The 23,137-nt window shown below is 43.7% G+C and overlaps 2 protein-coding genes across 6 annotated transcripts in view; one reads left to right on the forward strand and one right to left on the reverse strand.

Moving 5' to 3' along the window:
* LOC136678642 (microtubule-associated protein 1A-like) overlaps window positions 1-12,611 on the forward strand; it is a 39,174-nt gene extending 26,563 nt beyond the window's left edge. For both annotated transcript variants that reach the window (XM_066656714.1, XM_066656715.1), the window contains 3 exons: window positions 94-7,087; window positions 8,110-8,342; window positions 8,671-12,611. In XM_066656714.1, coding sequence (XP_066512811.1) covers window positions 94-7,087; window positions 8,110-8,342; window positions 8,671-8,826 — 7,383 coding nt within the window. In that variant the 3' untranslated portion in view covers window positions 8,827-12,611. The remainder of the gene's footprint in view (window positions 1-93; window positions 7,088-8,109; window positions 8,343-8,670) is intronic.
* The window catches only part of LOC136678643 (inositol hexakisphosphate and diphosphoinositol-pentakisphosphate kinase 2-like), a 54,003-nt gene that overhangs the window by 6,134 nt on the left and 24,732 nt on the right, over window positions 1-23,137 (reverse strand). For 3 of the 4 annotated variants that reach the window (XM_066656718.1, XM_066656716.1, XM_066656717.1), the window contains 3 exons: window positions 20,349-20,486; window positions 20,071-20,184; window positions 19,060-19,598 (listed from right to left, as the gene is read on the reverse strand). In XM_066656718.1, coding sequence (XP_066512815.1) covers window positions 19,060-19,598; window positions 20,071-20,184; window positions 20,349-20,486 — 791 coding nt within the window. Of the gene's footprint in view, window positions 1-15,761; window positions 19,599-20,070; window positions 20,185-20,348; window positions 20,487-23,137 lie in introns of those variants that run through there. The other variant, XM_066656719.1, reaches the window with a different exon arrangement.

The following is a 23,137-nucleotide window of genomic DNA, read 5'->3' on the forward strand; positions in this document are numbered from 1 at the left end:
TCATTTTAACACTGTATCTAAGTGTCATCTAATTACAAAATAGTCAAAAGTGTAATTGATTCAACCTTTTTGATTTTCCCTTTTATTTTGTAGATTAAAGACTTCCTGGGCCAGTCAGCTCCAGGAGAACCAGCGTGTCTGACTGTGTGCTGTGCAGCGGAGGGAGCCTGGAGCTCCCTGGAGCTCAATCCGGAGCAGTATCTGCTGGACATTCGACTGAACCCTGACCCTGTGCTGCCTGAGATGGAGGGCGTGACAGAGTTTACGGAGTACGTCTCAGAGACGGTGGACGTCCCCTCTCCTTTTGAGCTGCTGGAGCCTCCCACCTCAGGAGGGTTTCTGAAATTGTCCAAGCCATGCTGCTACATCTTCCCTGGAGGAAGGGGCGATTCCGCCCTGTTTGCAGTCAATGGCTTCAATATTTTGATTGATGGCGGCTCAGATCGCAAGTCCTGTTTCTGGAAGCTGGTGCGACACTTGGATCGGATAGATTCTGTTCTCCTTACCCACATTGGAGCAGACAATCTTGCTGGAATTAATGGACTGTTGCAGAGGAAAATTGCGGAGCAGGAGGAGGAACCATCCCAAGGCTCCAATGCCTACGGAGAATGGATGAAAAACCTGATCTCACCTGAGCTTGGTGTGGTGTTCTTTAACGTTCCAGAAAAGCTAAAGATGTCAGAACCAACGCTGAAAGTGAAAAGGAGCATAGAAGAGGCCTCTTTGACTTTGCAGTACCTCAGCAAACTTGGTATCAGGCCGGAGCCTCTCTGTCGAGTTGTTAGCAACACAATCGAGCCCGTCACACTTTTTCACAAACTGGGGGTTGGCAAGTTAGACATGTACATCCTTAACCCTGTCAAGGACAGTAAGGAAATGCAGTTCTTTATGCAGAAGTGGGCAGGTAACAGCAAGGCGAAAACCGGTATCATCTTGGCAAATGGAAAAGAGGGGGAAATATCTGTTCCTTACCTCACATCAGTAACAGCCCTTGTTGTCTGGGTTCCTGCCAGCCCCACTGAGAAGATTGTGAGGGTGCTGTTTCCAGGAAATGCCCCACAGAACAAAATTTTTGAGGGCCTGGAAAAGCTGAGGCATCTTGACTTTTTGCGCTATCCAGTGGCAACTCAGAAAGACATATTGGCCGGAGCTCCCCCTCCAGTCATAAAACAAACAAAACTGAAACCGAGGACCGATAGCAAGGAAAGCCTCAAATCCTCACCCAAAATGCATGCCACCACTAAAGCAAGCAAAAAAGAGGCAAATGAAGACATCGAATCCAAGAGTGACTCCATAAAGGAGAACAAAGTTGAAAAGAAGCCGAAGAAGTTGAAGGAGAGTGTTTCAAGTCCCAAACCCGTGAAAGCCCGTACAGACACAGTGAAGGCAGAGAAAAAGAAATTGTTGAGAGAAAAATCTCCTAAAAAGCAGGACAAAGATAAGGTGGCCAAAATGGAGGAAAAGAAAGACAAAGAAAAGAAAGAGATTAAGAAGGAAAAGAGGGAGGTGAAATCTGTGAAAAAAGATGACAACAAAGAATCCAAATTGAAAGAAGAAAAGAAGACAGATTCAAGTAAACCAGAGTTAAGGAAAATCACTAAACCTGACCTGAAGCCTTTCACACCTGAAGTCAGGAAGACCCTGAACAAAGCAAAGGTTCAAACAAAGCCAAAGATGGAAAAAACAAAAGCAGCCAAGGAGCAAGAGAACAGACCTGCTGCGCAACAGGTTGCTAAGAAGAAACAGGAAAACGACAGATCCTTGGTTTCATCCCCAGAGGACCTTACCAAGGATTTTGAAGCACTGAGACAAGAAGAGATGTCCAAGAGCAAATTGCTACCAAATATTCAATCTTCAACTTTCAACGACACAAAAGTCCCTCATATCGAGTCCCCCGACGAAGGAATAACCACTACTGATGTCGAAACCGAATCCCCTCATGAGGAAAAGCAGCTGTATTCAGCAAAGACAAGTAAATCCCCAACAAAGAGTGATGAGAAATTTGAGGATGAAGGTGCTGGTATGGAGGATGACAATGAGGAGTACAACACAGAGACCAAGACAGCAGAAGTTTCACATGTCATTGGCAAGGCAGATGAGAAGAAATGGCCAGACATGACGGACAAACAAGTGGATTTCGGAAAGACCACAAAAAAGAGTGAAAGTGAGGAGGAAGAGGATGTTATTGAGAAGGCAGAGTTGGAGGAAGCAGAGGATATAGTTCATGAGGATGAGCTGAAATACAAATCTGAGGCGGCTAAGAAAGAAAAACTTGACAAGGACTGGGACTCCAAACAGAGTGAAACAAAATCGGCCAAACCTGTCGTGGCTGCCGAGCATATTTCGTTTATCCAAGACGAGACCATTCCTGGATATTCCGAGACTGAACAGACCATTTCTGATGAGGAGATCCATGACGATGCAGAAGATAGGATCCCACATCTCCGTTACGATGTCGGCTCATATGACATTTCTGTCCCTAGTGAGACTGGCTGCTTTGACACCATCCATGGTGTAAAAGAGATGAAACCACCAACAATATCGGTTGCGTCTGATCTCACTGTAAAAGGAAGTAGCGTGGGCCAAGAGCCAGCTTTATCTGCATTTGCCTCAAATATTATTGCAGCACCGCTGGCAGAAGAGGAACATATATCTTCTGCCACTTCCATTACAGAGTATGATAAGTTATCTTCATTCGCAACATCTGTCACTGAGGATCAGTCTATTGCATCTGTGACAGCGCCTCCAACTGAGGACGCAGGGAAAAACTCCTTACTTTTGGATACCATCAACAGTATACCGTCATCCAGCCGCACTGAAGGAAAGGAATATTTACACTCAGCTGGCACAATCTCTCCAACGTCATCTTTAGAGGAAGACAAGTGCTTCAAGTCACCTCCATCCGAAGAATACCAGCCCGTTGTTCCTGAACTGGAGGCTCTTTCGAAGCCTACCACTCAGGTACATGAAGAAGATGAAGAAGATGAAGAGGAGGATGAGGACCAGACGCCCAATATCGATGTGCCTCTTGGAAAGTTGCATGAAGGCTATGCGTCTGCTGCAATGCAAGACCAAGAACAAGGATTTGATAAGTCTCCCTCCTCAATGGCACCTCTTTCCTCACCTTTCTCACAAGTAAAGGATGATAAAATGACCTGTCTTTCTCAGGTTGAGCCCACTAAGGCAGAAGTTGCTGAAAAACCTCTACCTTCTGCAACCAATTTCTCCAGCACACCGGAAACAAGTGCTACTTCAGAACCAGAAGGGAGATGTCTGAGTCCAGATGAAAGCACTATGAGAATGGCTTCACCTACACAGTCAGGTCCTACCAGCAGTGGCTATTCGCCTACCGAGGAAAAGGCACAGAAGTCAATAACCATGGAGAAAGAGGACCAAATGGACAAGGACACAAAACATGAAACAGTCCCCTTAATTGATGCTAATGAAAAGACTTCTGTGAAAATTACAGAGGACGAATGTGACCCATTCAAAAAGGGCTTCTCAAGCACTCGGGCAACTTTTGATGATTCAGGTGAAGAAGAAGATGAGGAGGAGGAGGAAGAGGAGGTGGAGGAAGATGAAGAAGCAGAGGAAAATGATTATTATAAGGAGGAAGGTTTGAAGACTTGCGGTAAAACTAAATACAAGGAAGAGAGGGAGAGCACATTCCTTGATGAGGAATTCACATGTGAGCCTCAGTCTCTAAAAGAGGAGAAGCTGTCTGGAAAAGAGAAAGAGGAAACGGAGAAGGAAGATAAACCACAAGACATGACGCACTTGGAGAAAGAACGCAAAGTCCAGATGCTTGGCTTTGAGGAGGAGGAAGATAGTGAAACTGAGGATTGCACTTACTCGACTGTGAAAGGGTCTCAGGGCAAGTTAGACTCAGTGTCAGTAGGCCAAGGCAAAAAAGATGTGTTATATTCAGAGGGAGATGACACAACAGCAACCTCCAAAGACGCCGATAAAAGCGTACACTTCAACTTGTACTCCTTCCCTGAACGCGAAAAGGGTCCTAAGGATGAGTATATGCGGGAAGTAAGGCAAGATACACCTTATGTAGGGAAGACTTTTACCTACTCTGATACGTATGACAGCAAATCTAGTTCAGTGGATAGTTCATACTCTCCCAAATTAACAAAGGACTTCATGGACAAATTTGATGAGAATGAAAGCATTGAGAAGGAGGCAGACAAAAAAGATTCCACATATAGTACCAGTTCATTCGAAATGACAAATGACTCACCTTTTGAGCAATCTCTAAAGGAAGTGTCGTCAGCTTCGTACAGTGAAACTAAAACCATGTATGGGGCATCGTATATGAGTGACGTTTCAGAGGGAAAATCTACAGAACAGCTGGCTAAAGTTGAACCGGAGACAGCTGAAAAATCCCCACGTTCCTTCTCGCCAGTAAGAGACCCCTTTTCTGTTAAATTTGATGAGCCCACTGTCATCGGAAAGACAGAAGTCAGTGCCCCAGCATCCAATGATTTTCTAGATGACTTCACTGCTTCTGGCTTTTCTGCAAAAAGTAGCGGTCCAGCTCAGTCTTTAAGCAGTGCACAGGGAGCGATTGCAAAAGACATGAAGATGCTTGCACATGGAGAGGATGATGATGACGAAGAGGAGGATGAGGAGGACGATGACGAAGATGAAGACGATGATGAAATGTACGGAAGACGTGTTAGTGATAGTGACCAGGAGAAAGGTGCCAAAGACAGATCAGAGAAAGAATTCAATCCATTTAGTGGTGTCTCCAGCACAGTGTCTCCTCCATTTAAGGAGGGAAAGAAGGACACCTTCCAAGACTTTGGCCTGAGCACAGAGAGTTTTGGCAAACCCCCCGCCCCTGCTCCTTTTGAATCCACTGTAAGTCACAAAAGTCCTGAGGAAGCTTTCAGCGTGACTAAAGATGAAGCCTCCTCACTACTGTCCAGCAGCCACATGACAACATACACATCAGGATATGAATATTCTTATGGTGAGGAGAAAGATGCATTCCCATCTAACCAGTTTGAGGGGAAGGTCCAAACCGAAGACAGCTTTGACAAGTCTTACTTACCCCTCTCTACAAAGTCAAGTGAGGATAAATTTCATGATGAGAAAGATGTTGAATTTGAGAAGCAAAAAACACCAGATGTTGTAGCTAAAAAGCCAGGAGACTCAGTCTCACCAGGTTTCAATTATGCAACAACAACCGCCACTGCGTATTCCTCCTCCTCCTCCTACAGCCACTCTTCTTCTGCCTCTGCTTCTCTCTCCACCAGCCGCCAGTTTGGAGACGAACTAGAGACTCCGGCAAGTGGCGGCTATGAATATTCATCCTTTAAAGATGAGCATTCACTCGTGATGGATTCCCCATTCTCCAGTTCCAGTGGACTGGTTAAAGATGAGTATTTAGAAGTGTCTGAGAAGCTGACGCCCGCCACTACAACGGCAGAGTCGACTTCTAGCCTTGCGAGGTTTTCTCCATTGTCACCGTTTGAGGAGATAAAACCCTTCCCTACTCACTCAGTCCCCTCTACAGATGATAAGAGAGAAGAAGTCGCCAGCTCTGCCAGTGGTACTTTGGACAAGGGTCCCCAGGGTGCATGCTTTTACAAGCCAGAATGGGGGGATGATACGAATTTGCAGGCTGAATATGGAGCTACTGGGCCTTACAGTCCTCCATCCCAGTCTGTTGATAAGGACCCCTTGACAAAAGATCTGTTTGCTGCTTCTTTAACGCCTCGTGGTGATGCCACTGAGAAACAGTATTATGAAGACACAGAGAGTAGTGAAGAAGAAGATGATTACATGTGTGAAAGATCTCCATTCACAGCTGTCCAAGCAGACAAGAAAGATAACCCTTTTTCCTTGACGGAACAGTTAACTATGGACACGACTGCCAGTAAGGTAGGCACACTGCCAGATGTGCTTACCTATAGTTCTTCAAAGCCAGAGACTGCAAACGGTCCTGCAGAAATGAGCATGGTAGCACCAGACGGCTTTGGTGGAGCTAGCAAGACAACAACAGCAAGCCTGTTGAAAAGTGAAGTGAAAAGTGAGGAATATGAAGCTGGCAAGATTAGGAATCCTTTCGAATGGGAAATGATGCAGCAAAGAGGCATTTACCCAGGGGCTTCACCACCTCACTATCGTCATGAGGATGAGTATGAAGAAGAAGAAGAAATGGAACCGGAGCATCCACCCCGTCCTCTTTCCCTTGCATCCGCTGACCAGTCCTTCCAGTCCTCTTATTATAAAGAAGACTCAGGCAGGCAAGATGACTCAGATCACCCTCCTGACGTGTGTATGGGTGCCAGCCCCTTCTCCTCTTCGGCATCGCCAGGTTACTCGTCCTCAGAGTACAAGCAAAGGAAAGGAGACACCTCTCCCTCGTTTATCAACCCAAACCTCTGCCAGCTGTCCAGTGATGAGGAGGATGAGGATGAGCACAGCCAGGATTTTGACCAGCAGCAGCCTGCAGGCAAGACAAGATATCACACCCAACCTCACCATCATTCACACAGGGAGGACAGCGAATCACAGCACCTTTCTGGAGCCGCGGCTGCAGGGATCGGTCTAGCGGGAGAGGACACGCCCCCGACGTCTGTCAGCGAATCCCTGCCCTCGCAGACAGATTCCGATGTTCCGCCGGGAACCGAAGAGTGCCCTTCCATCACGGCGGAGGGAAACGTAGAATCAGATGAGGATGCAGATTACCTCCCTGTAGATAAGTCATCCGGAGCTTACGGTGGAAAACATTACTCATCTAGGTCTTCAGAGAAAAACCACGATCCACTGCCCTCGCCCATGAGGGATCCAGCCCCCTTTCCGCCTCACCCCGACGTATGCATGGTAGACCCAGAGGCACTCTCCAGTCTTACAGACAAACCCCTCAAGAAAGATCCTAAGGCGAAAGGCCTGCGTAAGTCAAAGTCAAAGTCTCCTGGCAGGAAGGCGGACGCCAGAAGTAAAAGATCCCCATCAAAGGACACTTCTCCTCGCACCACATCCCTGAAGAAGAAGGACATTGACGATGATGTGTCCAGGTCCAGTCACAACACAGGCAGAGGACTAGTCAATGGGATTAAAAGCATGTCAGGTATGTGTTTGGACGAGTAATTCAAGACACCTGTTTTATGAAATCAGATTTGATCAAAACACAATTAACATCTGTATTTGTGGCATAATCAGTCACTAAGGGATAACAGCTAGGTGTGCTGACCTAGTGTGTGTTGATTGGTGGGGGTTGTTTGAAAACACTTGGTGTTGAAACAGTACAACTGTTGCAAATATCTAAATTAACATTCTGTTTTATACATTGTCACTGCATATTGTCACATATTTGCATTGCAAGTGTTAGATAGGATAACACCCCCTGATTGCATTTGGTATGCATATTTGATGTGCAGTAAATACAGGAGGTCCTCGGGTTACGTCAGTCCCGAGTTACGATGTTTCGTGGTTACGACACATCTCCCATTTACTGTATAAAGCCTTGTTTCGACTTAAGTGGTTTTGCGTCGTAAACGTCGTAAAGAAAACTTCGTGTTTGGTGTGCGATGCGGAAGAATACACGGTTACGCGCCTCGGGGCCGAGGAGGATAGGTGTTAGGATAGGATAAGTGTTTACAGTATGTTATTTACATACAGTATGTACGTATGTTCCGACTTACACCGAAAATCGGTTTACGACGCGACGTAGGAACGGATCAACGCCGTAAGTCGAGGACCCCCTGTAGTGTGTAAAAAAATGTGTGGTTAAAAATGTGTTGAATTTTAGAATTTATTTATAATGTATAAAAATATTAGACAAAATTATTTATAATAACGGCTGTAGGTCAATAGTAATCCAGGCTGTTAGAGCTGTGGAAATGTCACCAGCTCAATCTCGAGAACATGAAGAAAAATCAGGTGTGGGGAGTGAACTAAGAGTTTTTTATCCTCCCTTAACATTCATCACCGAAGGACCCATAAACAAGGCACATAACCCTGAGGTGACTGTAGATTTCTAAGGTTTTTCCAGCCTCTAATGACTGTTGGTAAGGATCAACTTACTTGTGATTTATCACTGTTTATGTGGCATTGTGAACTCTAATTAAAGCAAAGCATTTTTATCAACAGTTTCAAACGCTGCGAAATCCAGTTCCGCTGCTCCCCCTGGTGCTCCCATCTACGTGGACCTGGCCTACATTCCCAACCACTGCAGTGCTAAAAACGTTGACCAGGAGTTCTTCAAACGTGTGCGCTCTGCTTATTACGTAGTGAGCGGGAACGACTCCAGCAGTGGGGAGCCTAGCCGCGTGGTCCTGGACGCTTTGCTGGAGGGAAAATCACAGTGGGGATCTAATTTACAGGTACAGCATTACACAAGGCATGATGTTTGTTCAGCGAAGGATCTAGAACAAGGTGCCCGTTCATCTGTTACTTTGTTAACCATGATAAAGGAACGTACCAGACAATCGGGCTTTTACATGACCAAATGCTAAGATGCTAAATGCTAGTTTATGGCGTTAGCACGTCCTAATCGCCTAATCGTGTACTACACACCAATACTATAAAGCATATACTATGTACTAACATTAAAAGTGTCATTTTTAAGCAATAAAAGAAATAAAAAGGTAGTTACTTTTAACCAAACACTAGCAAAGAACATAATGAACGTATCCCTCTGTCCTGCTTTAGGTGACGTTGATCCCCACCCATGACACCGAGGTGATGAGGGAATGGTATCAGCAGACACACGAGAAGCAGCAGGAGCTGAACATCATGGTTCTGGCCAGCAGCAGCACTGTGGTGATGCAGGACGAGTCTTTCCCCGCCTGCAAGATTGAGTTTTAAACCTGCCACGGCTCCCAGGTTCACACTTTTCTCGAATGGTCCCTTACAGCCTTATCTGTGGTTTATTCAGAGTATTAAGCTCTAAATTCATAAAAGTCAGACCAGTGAAAGTCCTCCATAGTCTCTGTTTGTCCAAAACTGATGCTGACTCCAATGAGTCCCTAACTTAAATAAATATTATGATTATTATTATTATTATTATTATAAAACACTAGGAGGATGTGCCTTTAACTTTTGAATTTTCAATGTTATTATCTCCCTTTAAGCCTGGGTTGGTATAAAATACAAAGGCAATCTTCCAAATCTTTCTTTTGGTCCATCTAAATGTCTTATTCACAATTCCTACTTTTAAAAAGCACAAGAAAACAGTTTACAGTTCTTCAATTTACAGCAGCCCCTGGTAAAACTGAATGATCTTTTATTTATTCCTGTGTGGTTGATACATCACTCTGCTGCACACCTATCTGCTCTTTCGCGCACACATACACACACACTACAGAGGCAATCATGTTTTAATCACGTTAACTCTCTGATTACAGCAGCAGTAATAGATGCATTGACCACTGTGTAGATGTCATGCTTTCAGTGCTTTGAGAAGCTTATTCTGGGGATGTGCTCAGTGGCTTATTTAGCTCTTAAAACCAACACACAGACTGACTGTGGTGTGGTAACAATACTGTATACTGTTAGTTTCTGCCTTCGTACCTTTAATCAAACAGAGAGGACCTCACACGCAGAGAATCAAATAAAACGAGGCAAAAACGTGTCTACTCTACTGTTTTCTGTCTTAATGTAAAAGTGAAGAAATAGGTTTAGGTGTGCGGTTAGGCTAAGTCAGTGTTTACTGATGCATAATAACCTGTGCTGTAAGAGATGTACACTAACAGAGCTAATTATTATTTTTAGATTTTATTGAAGGACAAAAGGGGTCTTGTAATTGTTATTTTATTACATTGTATTTTAAGTGTTTCTCTATTTGCGAAATATTCTCATTAAAGTCAACTGCACTTTAATTCCTTTCATTTTACTCAGTGCGTTGTAAATAAGGCTGACAAAAGGTGGGGAAAAGAGTGAGACCGAGGTGGTTTAAAGCCAAAGGAACTGCAATAGAGTGACTGCGAGCTAAACGACTGAATGCAGAGCGTTTTTAAACTCGGATGTTGGTAAAGAAAGCGTGTGTGGTGTAAAACTAGCATAAGGTTGCATTGTGTGCGACGAGTCATAGAAAGACAGCAAGAATTTACAGGATTTTATTGAGTTTGTTTGGGGCGATGAAAAAGCACATTGTGGCACCTACCAACATCTTAATGGTCACTGCCAGGGCTTGTGTTTGTCTTGGATTACTGTTCAGTTCAGTACTGATTGAGGATTTACTGTATATTTGGAACATTTGGAAGTAAATTACAGTGGTGTTGGCATTTTCTGTTAGAGCTGCGTTGCTTAATTTATATCATCATCATTGACTTTAATGAAACGGCCAGAAATGAAAAGACCCTTTCCCCAAATGTCTTCCAAATATTACAAAGACTGGAAGAACTGCTCATTTGCATATTTACAAAACCATGTGTAGATAATGTGAATCAAATGAGAGACGGTGGATATGAAATGGGGTGGATCTGAATGACTTTGAAGGGACTCTTTTTCTCCTTAAGACGTACTAACAATAGAAAACACAGCTGTATGAAATGCATGTGTGTATATTGCCAAGAGTCCATGATGAAAAAAAAATGGCTGATGAATATGCTTTGATTTATTGAACTGATAAATTACAACAGCCTTCTGTTGTCCTTTCCCTTCCCTAGATTTGGCATGTCACAGCTCTCACTCAAGATATGTACCTTTCCATTTCCCTCTGGGCCAGGGACAAATGATGTGATTGTAGCCTATTTATGTCCAGTACGAAGGGAACAAATGAGGCCACAGAGCTCGATCTGAATGGGTTAGTCATATCATGGATGAACGTCTAACAGTGCCCAGTGGAATTTGTTCATACATTTTCAAACCCTTTCCCTTTCCCTTTTCTTGTAATTTTATAAGTTCCTTTCTGACTAAATTAATAAATAAGATAAATGTAGGGTGACCAGATCTGAGATGGTGAAAAAGAGGACATGCGTCTCGGAGGTGGGGGTGGTAGGTATACAAGCTTTGCCTGACGTAAACAAGGACTACTGACGTGCAGACTGACCAATTAAATGTTTACAGAGAAGGTTATCGACCAATAACGGTAGCTCTAGAGGCAGACCGTCCAATCAGGAGATTTTAGGCTACTTCACCACGCCCCCTTCTCACTCAAGCGAACCAATCGGAGTAGGGGAGGGCGGGACTAGTTTGTGAACGAAACTTCTCAAAGTTCTATGTAAGCTCTAGAAAAACAAAATGGACGTTTGTGAAATTCCGCCCGGACGTTTTTTTAAGTCTAAAAAAGAGGACATGTCCGGGTAAAAGAGGACGTCTGGTCACCCTAGTAAATGACAAAAAAAAAACACTTTTAAGCCACATGGCTGGCTCTGTTTTCTTCAGATTTGCACTCATTTTTAAATGCAGATTTGCATTTGCATTTTTATGGACCAAAATAAAACACACCAGTGGGTTAATTTAACTGCAAAAGTGGTTCATTTGAAAAGGCAATAGTGCTACTTTATTCTGTATCGCACATTTATTTCCAGAAAGGACTACGGAGCATGTCCAGCTGTTTATTATGGGCCATTAACTTCTAGCTGACAGAAATGTGTCTGGACGAATGTTCCTTAGTTGTTTACTGTGAGCTGTAACTTTTGATCTGCTGCATAACATCGCTGTCCAATTAAAAACATGTATCTCCCAAAATAGTAACAGAAGGATAAAAACTTATGTACTTTCAATAGAAGACAATGTAAAAACGATTTAATTCAAAGTCATTTTGGAGCCTTTCTAATGGTCATCATGAAATGACACCGTGAAGGATAGCCGCTGGGTTCAAACGGTGTATAAAATAACAGTCGGCGAAGACGGAGAGACGTGATTTTAATTGGACACCGGTGATATTTTTAAAGTGCTAAGAGGAGATGCTTGCCGCTAACATACAGAGCACATTGTCCTTAATGTCCTCTTGAGTCTCCATGGACCGTAAGTCACAGCTTCATCCGTTCAACTTAACAAAGGCTACAGCAACTTCAGCAGACCAAAACAAACTATTCAAACACACCAACGTGCACCTGACTGCCAGATCCAGTGACCAAACCACTGATCGTCTTTTCTATCCAAGGTTTATAAGTGTCTGTTTTTGAGAGAAAATAAACAACCTAAAATATACAAAAAGAAACTAAAAAGAGAAATCACCCGTGTGCTGTGCAAGGCATCCTTCAGTTCTCCGCATCATTACTCGACTCCAACCATTCAGTTAATGCATTCCATTCAGCCTAGCTAGTTTCTGCATGTGATCTTCAATTTGAAAAATGTATGTTCTAGTTAATAACGATATTAAATGAAGTACTATTTTAAAGATATATATTTAAATGCTAAGTGTCTCAATGGTCTCGATGGCACCTATAACCCAGCCGCGCTGTCATTTTGTCTGTGCGGTGTTTTAAAGAAGAAACTGTGTACTCTTTTTGTTCTCATATTTTCCTTCTCTTCTTCTCTTTTTTTTGAAGTTATTTTTGCTCTGTGCTTCTGTTTATTTTCGGTTATTTTTATGTGCAATATCCTGTATCTTTCTTTACAATTTTCTCTTAACGTAGGATATCTACCGATTTGTTGTTAAAGAGTAAACCTGGTGATCAACAATAAAATAGAGTCATTGAAAAGACTGCACAGCTTTTGGTTTTCTGTGACGGTGTAATGACACACACACGTGAGATTTTTAATTCTCTTACACTCTTAAAAACGAAGGTCCTTCCTTAGTACATCTGCACTTATAAAAAAGATACTCAAACCCACATTTCAATGAAGATAAAATGCCTACAGCTCTGTGCAAAACTAAGAGAACGCAGTAATATATAACTAACGAACTAAGTCTAAGCTTTCTGTATGTTGTCCACAGCGTGTTAGAGGACAGCAAGGGAGAACGAGAGGAAGAGAGAGAGACTAATCCCCAGTGGGGTCTCAAATGGGGTAGATCAACAGTTACGCAATGCTGCTTGGATGAAAGTGAGACAGAGACCTAAATTATCTCTGCATCTCCTCCCAGGTCAGTGCAGTAGAATAATGCAGATATTCCAGGCTCTCTCACTGCTATAAGGGCTGGGGTAAGTGACACAGTTTTTGGCAACGAAGTACAAACTGTAGTTCAAAATAATCGAAAACTAGTATAAAGCATTCATTCATTATCTGTAATCCTTATCCAGTTCAGGGTCGCGGTGGGTCCAGAGCCTACCTGGAATCATTGGGCACAAGGTGGGAATACACCCTGGAGGGGGCGCCAGTCCTTCACAGGGCAACACACACACACACACACACACACACCTACGGACACTTTTGAGTCACCAATCCACCTACCAATGTGTGTTTTTGGACTGTGGGAGGAAACCGGAGCACCCGGAGAAAACCCACGAGGACACAGGGAGAACACACCACACTCCTCACAGACAGTCACCCGGAGGAAACCCACACAGACACAGGGAGAACACACCACACTCCTCACAGACAGTCACCCGGAGGAAACCCACACAGACACAGGGAGAACACACCACACTCCTCACAGACAGTCACCCGGAGGAAACCCACGGAGACACAGGGAGAACACACCACACTCCTCACAGACAGTCACCCGGAGCGGGTTTCGAACCCACAACCTCCAGGTCCCTGGAGCCGTATGACTGTGTCACTAACTGCTGCCCTAATATAAAGCAACCATTACTAAAGTAGAGAAGCAGTAAGTGAACAGACTGTGTTAAGGAGGCAGACAGGAAATGTATCCTTTGGACAATGGCTTTGTAATCTGATAAGTGGCTTTAACTGTGTTACTTGCGTTGTATAATTTAATAATCCTTACCCAGAATGAAATGGTTGGCGTTCCTCTATCGTTCTCTCCTTTTTTGAAGTGTTAGTGCCAAAGCTTTTACATTTTTATACGGATGTGTGAGGTCACCGAGGCACAGCAGATTCATTGTAGTTTGGACACAAAACCCAGACTACACTGAGGAGCGTCTTATACACCACACTTTAAATCATGGTACTCACTTACAACCTAGTTTCCAGAGTTTGTGAGCACTTCTTATAACTAGTGAATTCAGCTGCTTTACTTCACACTGCGGACGCAGCTTGTATAATCTCCACAGAAAGGAATTTACCGGGAAGGGTCACTCTGGACAGCAACATGTGATTCTAAGGTCTCCATGCCCTCTGCCAAGAGTTAGCTAATGGGGTATAAAGTTCCCCAGGACTGTGGAGGCTATAGGGCAGTGCAACCCAGTGGAACTGTGATTCAGAACAACTTCATTCAAAATCAGGCCACACTCATGGAACCATTATATCAACATGTGAGGAGTCCCAGTCCTGAAATTTGGGAGGTTGCCCTCCACCTATAGAAACTGGGCTGGCAAAACATGAATAAATATGGCCATGACATCACCGCCCTGGTCACCTTTTATCCAGCTACATGAATGGAGACGAACAAAGGTCTTGTGTCTGTGTCGGGTTCAGGGTCAATGCCAGTCACAAGGCCCCACTGTTTCTGATGCCCAGTAAATGGAAGAACGGGTTTTTGGGTGGCCGTTGCTGATACCAATGATACTGAGACTGTATTGCACACATTCCCAGTTTCACCTTGTAGCGTGTGATAGTAAGACGCTATGTAGGCTCCACTACAAACATGAAACAGGGCCAGTCTTCTAGAAAGTCTAAGCTTAACATTAAGACAAAACCTGAAGGTCATTATCACTTTTTGAACTAAGTTTATTTCAGATATTAGTGGAAATTCAGCTGCAAAACGTCTGTGTTTGAAATTCACTGATTTGTGACACCACATTTCTGTTTAGCCAATCAGAAGAGAGGTCATTTACTCACATCAGTCTTAAACACAAACAGTCTGTTTTTTAAAAGGACACAAATGATTGTGTAAAACTTTAATAATAAATGACCTCTAAGCAAATGTGATCATTCTCTGTAACCCTTATCCAGTTCAGGGTCGCGGTGGGTCCAGAGCCTACCTGGAATCATTGGACGCAAGGCAGGAACACACCCTGGAGAGGGCGCCAGTCCTTCACAGGGCAACACACACACGTTTACTCACACCTACAGACACTTTTAAGTTGCCAATCCACCTACCAACATGTGTTTTTGGACTGTGGGGGGAAACCGGAGCACCCGGAGGAAACCCACGCAGACACAGGGAGAACACACCACACTCCTCACAGACAGTCACCCGGAGGAAACCCACGCAGACACAGGGAGAACACACCACACTCCTCACAGACAGTCACCCGGAGGAAACCCACGCAGACAAAGGGAGAACACACCACACTCCTCACAGTCACCCGGAGGAAACCCACGCAGACACAGGGAGAACACACCACACTCCTCACAGACAGTCACCCGGAGGAAACCCACGCAGACACAGGGAGAACACACCACACTCCTCACAGACAGTCACCCGGAGGAAACCCACGCAGACAAAGGGAGAACACACCACACTTCTCACAGACAGTCACCCGGAGGAAACCCACGCAGACACAGGGAGAACACACCACACTCCTCACAGTCAGTCACCCAGAGCGGGAATCAAACCCACAACCTCCAGGTCCCTGGAGCTGCGTGACTTCGACACCTACCTGCTGCTCCACCATGCCGCCCCAAAATGTGATCAGCGTTTCTGTATCTATTATTTATTATGATATTAATATTTGATCATCTACAGTCAGTTGGCTGCTACTACTAAAGGAGGGGTTACTTACAGCATATCTGACATTTCATGTTAAAACCATTCAGGAATTAAACTCGCACAAAACAACTCACATCCACTTTTATTTATAACATTTTGTGTAGACAAACAACGCCATTACAGTTGGGACACTGAAAATATACCACTTCTATACAACTGCACAGACTGCGTACAGAGAACCAGCAGCACTATGTCTTTGAGGTGGGATCCAAAAGGGCTTCAGTGTCAGTGATTGAGTCAATTAAACATTTATATGGATCATCTCCAAGCTTCACTGCAATGCTCAAGTTTTGGTGAAATTCCGTAAAAGACTGTTGTAAATTTACTATGAAATGTAGTCTGTCAGTTCAGCAAACAAACATTGTGTCACTCCTTTCTAGTTTTATTTAAGGGTTAAAGAAGTATGAAAGGCTGGTCATAGATCAGCGAAATAGCAACCTCCACTCACAGTACTAATGCCCGCTAGAGTCTAGAGTTCAGGTACAGGTTAAAGGTAAGTGTAAATAATCATTTATCTTCCCTTAATGTAGACGAATCATCTGTGCATGTCACAAGACATCAAAGCATTTTACAGTGTAAACCTCGGGGAAGCAGCTTACTTCACTGATTAAATAATAACCTTTCCCCATTTGTAAGCTTTTGACTGTACAGTAAAAACAATAAAAAGTAAGTAAGAACAGAATCTTACTTCGAAATGCAACACCCTCTGTGCACATGTAGAGTTAAGCTAATCACACCGGATTTGACCGAGCTGGACTCCACGAAGCCAGAGCGAGTGAATCAGAAATTGCCATGATGTAAATAAGGAGCTTATTCGCTCAATAAAACCGTGGTAATACTATGTTTTACAAAAATATAAAATTGAAAAAAGAAGAGACTATTTATGTCTCTATATTAAAATATGCTTTGCATTAGCTGATAAATATTTATAGAACACAGATATGCAGGTGACGTATTAAATAAGTTATGAGAGTGGTATTGGAAGCTTTGGCAAACAGACAAACAAAATAATCAATAAAAGGAATTATGTTTTCAGTAGGTTATGTACTAGGTTTAATTCCTCCATCCACACTGTACAGCGAGGGAAGGGAATCTGCAGTGAAGTCATCAGCCAAATGCATGAAAATGGCAGCAAACGACATCAAAAGAGGATTCGTGAAGAATATCAGGACCTGATGATGTGCTGTACGAAAATATACTTTAGTATTGTTTCTCAAAAGAAAAAACCTCAAGTACCAAAATCAGCCAAAAAGAAAAGAGAGGTGGATATTTTTAGGTGGAAATATGTAGGCAGTATCTTCACAAAAAAGAGAAAGACAATTATATTGAACCGCATACATTTTCAGTGCAACTTACAGCTTTGATCACTGGCCATTAAACTACTGCACTTGTAGCAACAGTAACAGATTTGACACTCGCAAGCAGAGCATGTGTAAATGATCATCGTCACTGTCGTAACAAACCCTTCTAACTCGGTTTTTCCATTTTGACAGTTTTTTAGAAAAGAAGCACCTTACAGATTGGGCTTGTCACAGTCACTCACCTTTAGTTAGGTACTCTACCTCAATCTGCATCGTTTCCATCAAACTCTCTCCTGTTTTGAGTCCTTTTGACTCACTAATCCACCTACCAACGTGTGTTTTTGGACTGTGGGAGGAAACCGGAGCACCTGGAGGAAACCCACACAGACACAGGGAGAACACACCACACTCCTCACAGACAGTCACCCGAGAAAACCCACGCAGACACAGGGAGAACACACCACACTCCTCACACAGTCACCCGAGGAAACCCACGCAGACACAGGGAGAACACACCACACTCCTTACAGACAGTCACCCGAGGAAACCCACGCAGACACAGGGAGAACACACCACACTCCTTACAGACAGTCACCCGAGGAAACCCACGCAGACACAGGGAGAACACACCACACTCCTCACACAGTCACCCGAGGAAACCCACGCAGACACAGGGAGAACACACCACACTCCTCACAGACAGTCACCAGGAGGAAACCCATACAGACACAGGGAGAACACACCACACTCCTTACAGACAGTCACCCGGAGGAAACCCACGCAGACACAGGGAGAACACACCACACTCCTCACAGACAGTCACCCGGAGGAAACCCACGCGAACACAGGGAGAACACACCACACTCCTCACAGACAGTCACCCGGAGCGGGACTCAAACCCACAACCTCCAGGTCCCTGGAGCTGTGTGCCCGCGACACCTACCTACTGCTCCACCGTGGCACCCCAGTCAAACAGATGTCAGTTTTAATTGTGTCAGGCATGTTATGGTCTCGAGTGGCCTTGTGAAAGCTGGCCTTTAGTAAAATGTTACAGCATTTGAAGTTTTGTTACGACAGCGGCACAGTTTATTCTCACATTGAACACCTGTTGTTTGAGTATTTTTGTGCACCAGGACCTCATACTGAAGCGAAACACAGATACAGGAACAGGTCACGAACAGAAAAAGCTTTCATTTTAGAACGTCTTCATCTGACCATTCTGCTTATTGGCTGGTACTGGGTTTTCCGTCTGCCTTTAGGGCCATGAATGGGTTGTATGGGACTTAGCTAGACATCACAGAGGCACTAATACAAGAGCATGGATCAGCACTGCAGGGGCACAGGACACACATTTATATATTAGAGGCTGTGAATCTCAGTCCCAATACAGGGGACCCCATGCTTTGTACATTTTTGTGTTTTCACAGTTAGGAAAAATTAACTTTAGATTAGAGATCCTTGTTTTTAATGCCGTATGAATCTATGTAATCACCCTCAGTTATATTAGACCTGTTCCAATCCAACTTGCCTTAACTTGCTAACGTAAGTTGTTACGTGGGGTGTTTTTTTATTGTTACTGCATGTAAGATTTGTTGAGAAAATTAGAGTACACACACACTGTCTCTGTCTACGAAATCTGGGGTAATTTGGGCTTTTGGTACAACTTAATCCAGCTCCAGTAGTGTCTAAGACCCAGTACCCGAAGATCTTGCTAATATGCTAACCAGTTCAGTCATGTGTTCTAGATGCAAAAGGGTGTAGTAATGGTTTTAGGATTTCTCTCCAATGTCATATCATTCATGCATGTCTGTAATGGTGCATATATTTTTAGAACATGTTACCAGCCTAACCCTGAAAATGTAGATCACCCCAATTAGAACAACCTTTAGCTAACTTTGGAAAAGTAAGGACAGAGTGGATTTTTAAAAAGAAATGTGTAGACCGGTGAAAACTGAGCAGAAACTAGGTAAGGGAAAACTCAAAAACGCGGCCCTGTAACTGGACCCGGCATCTACTGTGTGAAATAAAGCTGCTCCAGGTCTTTTAGGGCTCAGATGCATGTGGAGATCCCACCTCTAGAGGAGTACCAGGGTGAGGCAAGTTTCTAGGGCTGCTCCTCCATATCTCCATTGTCTCTTGGGTGTCGAAGAACTCATCTGGCTCCTCTGGGGTCAGAGGTGTCTGGGCGCTGGATCCGGCCTCTGAGCTGCTCTCCCGGAGCTCGAGGAGCACAGGCAGAGAGCCTGGCAGGCAGCAGATTGTCTCCATATGCAGGCTAAGTTCTTCCACTGCAGAGCAGGGGAGGCTGGGGTCCGTCTCGTGCTTCGGCCCATCCAGGTCCACAGCCAGGTCACTGGTACTCTCTGAACCTGGGAGCTGAGAATTCCCAGTGGGTTGAGGGGCACTGGGAGATTCAGGATCGGTGGGTGGGCTCCCAGGTAGGGAGGAGGCTGCAGCAGACAGGCCTGATGGAGGGCATGAGGAGTGAATCTCCTCACTGCTCTGAGGGGTAAGAGCTGCCTTCTCACTGAAGCTGAAACGAGGGGATGTGTCGGCCGTGGTGGGGGACGAAGGTCCGGCGCTGGACACTGTGCTGGAAGGACCACTGCTGTCTGCATTTACAGAAAACACACACCTTCACTGACAAACGTAGTGCAAAAACCTACTGTGCATATGTATTATAGAAAACTATACTTAAAGCTGAAGATCTCCCCTAGCTTTAGAATAAGGCAGAAATACAGGCACCTGCTGTGGTCCTTCAGCAAACATCTGTTTCATTTTCTATTAAATTCAGCTTTATATTGAATTATATAAATTCAGATTTATATAATGTAAGAATACATTAATATATTGCTTAATTATTTTTTTATGCTTTGCTTAGCCAAGTTAAAACACATTCTTTCCCCAGATAAACAGTTCTTAATAAGTGTTTTGTTAGCCCTAGCATTTTCACACAGTACCAGGGGCTTTTCCGGTAATTATAGGTAATACACCGCCATTATATAAATGCAAACAGGTCACTCCTCTTCTATTGTTTTAAGAGCATCCAGGGAATGGATTTGCACTAAGGAGCGTAGTACTCACACCACGGTGGGCGATCAGAGCGCTGGCGCAGAGAAACAGAAGAAGAGAGCACTCTCTGTGGGATGTACGAGTCCACCGAGGGCTGGTTCTGACAGTCAAACATGGCTGAAAAAGCTGCAGGGCATAAACAGACACAACTAGAAATCACTGAACTGATAAAGTGTGCATCAACAGATGCGGCCAGTAAGGTAAGTGCTCATCTCATCTGATCAATATACTAATCAGAGCCCGATGTAGAATGAGTGGACAACGGACTGATGCTTTGATGAGGGTCTTACCTCTGGTGGTCCTGCTGTGTGAGTCCCCTGCGTTCTCACACACTGAGGTCAGGAATTTGTCCACCTGTTTGAGAGAGAGGGAGTTGTGCAGTGTCTCCAGCGGGTAGATAGAGGGCACCATGGAGCAGCCTTCAAACCCTACACAGAAGAGAAGAGACACAAGAGCAGACAGTGGTCCCACCCTGCTGTCAGTTTGCGCTGCAGCAGAGTGAGGGGCTAGACTACAAACCCACACATATACCACCATGGAGCAGAGACATGAGACATTCCACCACATCCTGGTTAGTGAGAGAACTACAGACCACAGGCAAGGTCAGAATACACACACACACACACACACACACACAAACACACACACACTTCAAATCATCACCAAAGAGGCTAGCTTTGTAATTCTACCTGAAACCAAGCAATGTCACGGCAGTGTCACAACCCAAATAAATACCTCTTTTAAAGGCTCTTAATAAAGGTTACGCTGATTATTCTAATGCCATGTTATCAGCCAATTATATTTAAGAGTGTGTAGTAATCAATTTTTTAAATAATACAAGTCTCAACAAATTGAGACTTAATAAAGTGACTTTATAAAATTGTTAAATATTTTAACAAAAAAAATAAAGAATGTATAAAACCACATGCATAAATAAACACACAAAACAAATAGTAAAAATATGAATATAACCTAGAATACCATGTGTATGTCCAGTGACATAAAAAATCCTGCATGACCATCATCTCAACCGCCAACTATTAATTTTTTAATTCACTGACAAGGCAAAGTTCATTGATTTCTTCATTATCCGAGGAATTGTGGCAGACCTAGTCCATATTAACAATGACACTGTGTTCTGAATGTGCATTTGACACAATCCACACACACACACACACACACACACACACACACACACTTGTTAAGTTTCATTAAACACTACTTAACAATTTTGTCTGGTGACAAATTTGTGTCAGACTTTAGTGCAGCAGAAAGAGCAAAGTCGTATTAGAATGCAAAAATAAAGCAAGATCTCAGATCTTTGTCAGCGGACGTAATCAACACAGTGTAGCACCATCCCCTACCTTCAGACACAAGTGAACGACGATGTGTAACACTGAACTTTCCCTTAATAATCAATACAGCCTTCTACACCAGCTGTGAGCATCAGTACACGAGGTGACACACTGGTTTTGTCTGATGCCATTCTACTGCTCAATAAACGTCATATCTAGGGTACTCAATCATTTTAGGTGAAATCTTGAGCCGTTTTCTGATTGGTCTGTTGCTTGACATTTCATTTAAAATATGAATATCATTATAATATTTGCATAATACCTGCAATACTTGACCTTGTGAAACCTTAAGACTTTAAATGAAATGCTTCTAAATAAAAGTAACACCAATATTTCATTGAACACCACAAAGTATCTTGTGTATTCGCATATTATCGAACATCTAACATGGCTATGTGTATTTTCCTAAGGCTTATTTACTGCCCACATTAAAAAATGTTAACACAAATGTGCTGCTGCATGACCCCAAGCTGAATAACTAAGTGCACCTGCTGTGGTTCAATATTAAACCTCTGGCAGCATGTGATCCAGCTCAAACACTGAAGTGTAAACTGGCATCTTTTTCAATGTAACTCAGTGAGCATTCAAATGCCATCAACATGCAACAGCAAATTCACATCCAAACCAAACACCGTCTAGTTTTGAAAGCTCAGTCAAACACAACAATAAATGTTGCTTTTCAAATCTACATCTCAAACCAGCTGCATTAGCCATAGTCTGAAAAAGAAAAACTCAAGCAGTTCATGCTCCACACAAGCCGAGAGAGCTGTGACACGAGGCTGCACTTCACTGCAAGCACAGCACAGAGCAACACAGGGCAAGACAGGCCAGGGCATGGCAGGGAAGGGCGGGGCACACCAGTAGGGCTGCACAATTCATATTATATAACTGTGATCATAATTTTAAGCTTTGTTAAAATATTAAATATATCAGAATGACTGACTGATTAGGCTTAATTAAGGCTTGAGTGTCTTTAACTATGTCAACTAATGCAAATATGCCTTCCCATTTGCGTATTAATTTATTCTGAAGCTTATATATATATATATATGTGTGTGTGTGTGTGTGTGTGTGTATAGAGTATATAGTCATAAAGTTCAAACCAAGCTTAAGTCTGTCTAGTAGTTCAGAACTAGCCATAATCTTTGTCCATAATCCAAAAAGATTTTAGCCTAAATTTGCTTAATAATAATGATAATAATTAAAGGGGTTAATAATTGTGATTTCAACACTGAGCAATACAAATCACAATTACCCTTTTAGCCTTTATCGTGCAGCCCTACACAGTAGGGGGCGCTGTAGCAGCAGGGCTGGCTGACCGTAGAGATATTCTAGGGGGTCCTGGCCGGAGATTAACCAGTTGCGAAAGAGGCGCAGGTGGTAGGAGCACTGGTGGAGGTGGTGGGCCAGAGCACTGTCCAGAAAGACTGAGTGGTCGATACTAGGGTCAGTGGAGAAGCGCCTTAGCAGCTGGGCTACCTGGTGCTCCTCCAGAGGGTCTGAGGAAGAAGAGGCAGAGTGTGGAAGAGAGAGGACGGAGAGGGGAGTGGCTTGATGATGTCACTGCAAGGGATTTATAGAGTGCAAGATGTCACACTGCTAGTCTTAAGACTGTACATGCGGCCTGAAAGGGCACTTCCCACAGAAGGCCTTCTAGCTCTTCACATTGCCACTGCTTATAGAGCACACTAATGAAGCCCTACGTTCCAGTGTAGGCCACAGCC

The sequence above is a fragment of the Hoplias malabaricus genome, chromosome Y (assembly GCF_029633855.1).
Source record: "Hoplias malabaricus isolate fHopMal1 chromosome Y, fHopMal1.hap1, whole genome shotgun sequence".
NCBI lineage: Eukaryota > Metazoa > Chordata > Actinopteri > Characiformes > Erythrinidae > Hoplias > Hoplias malabaricus.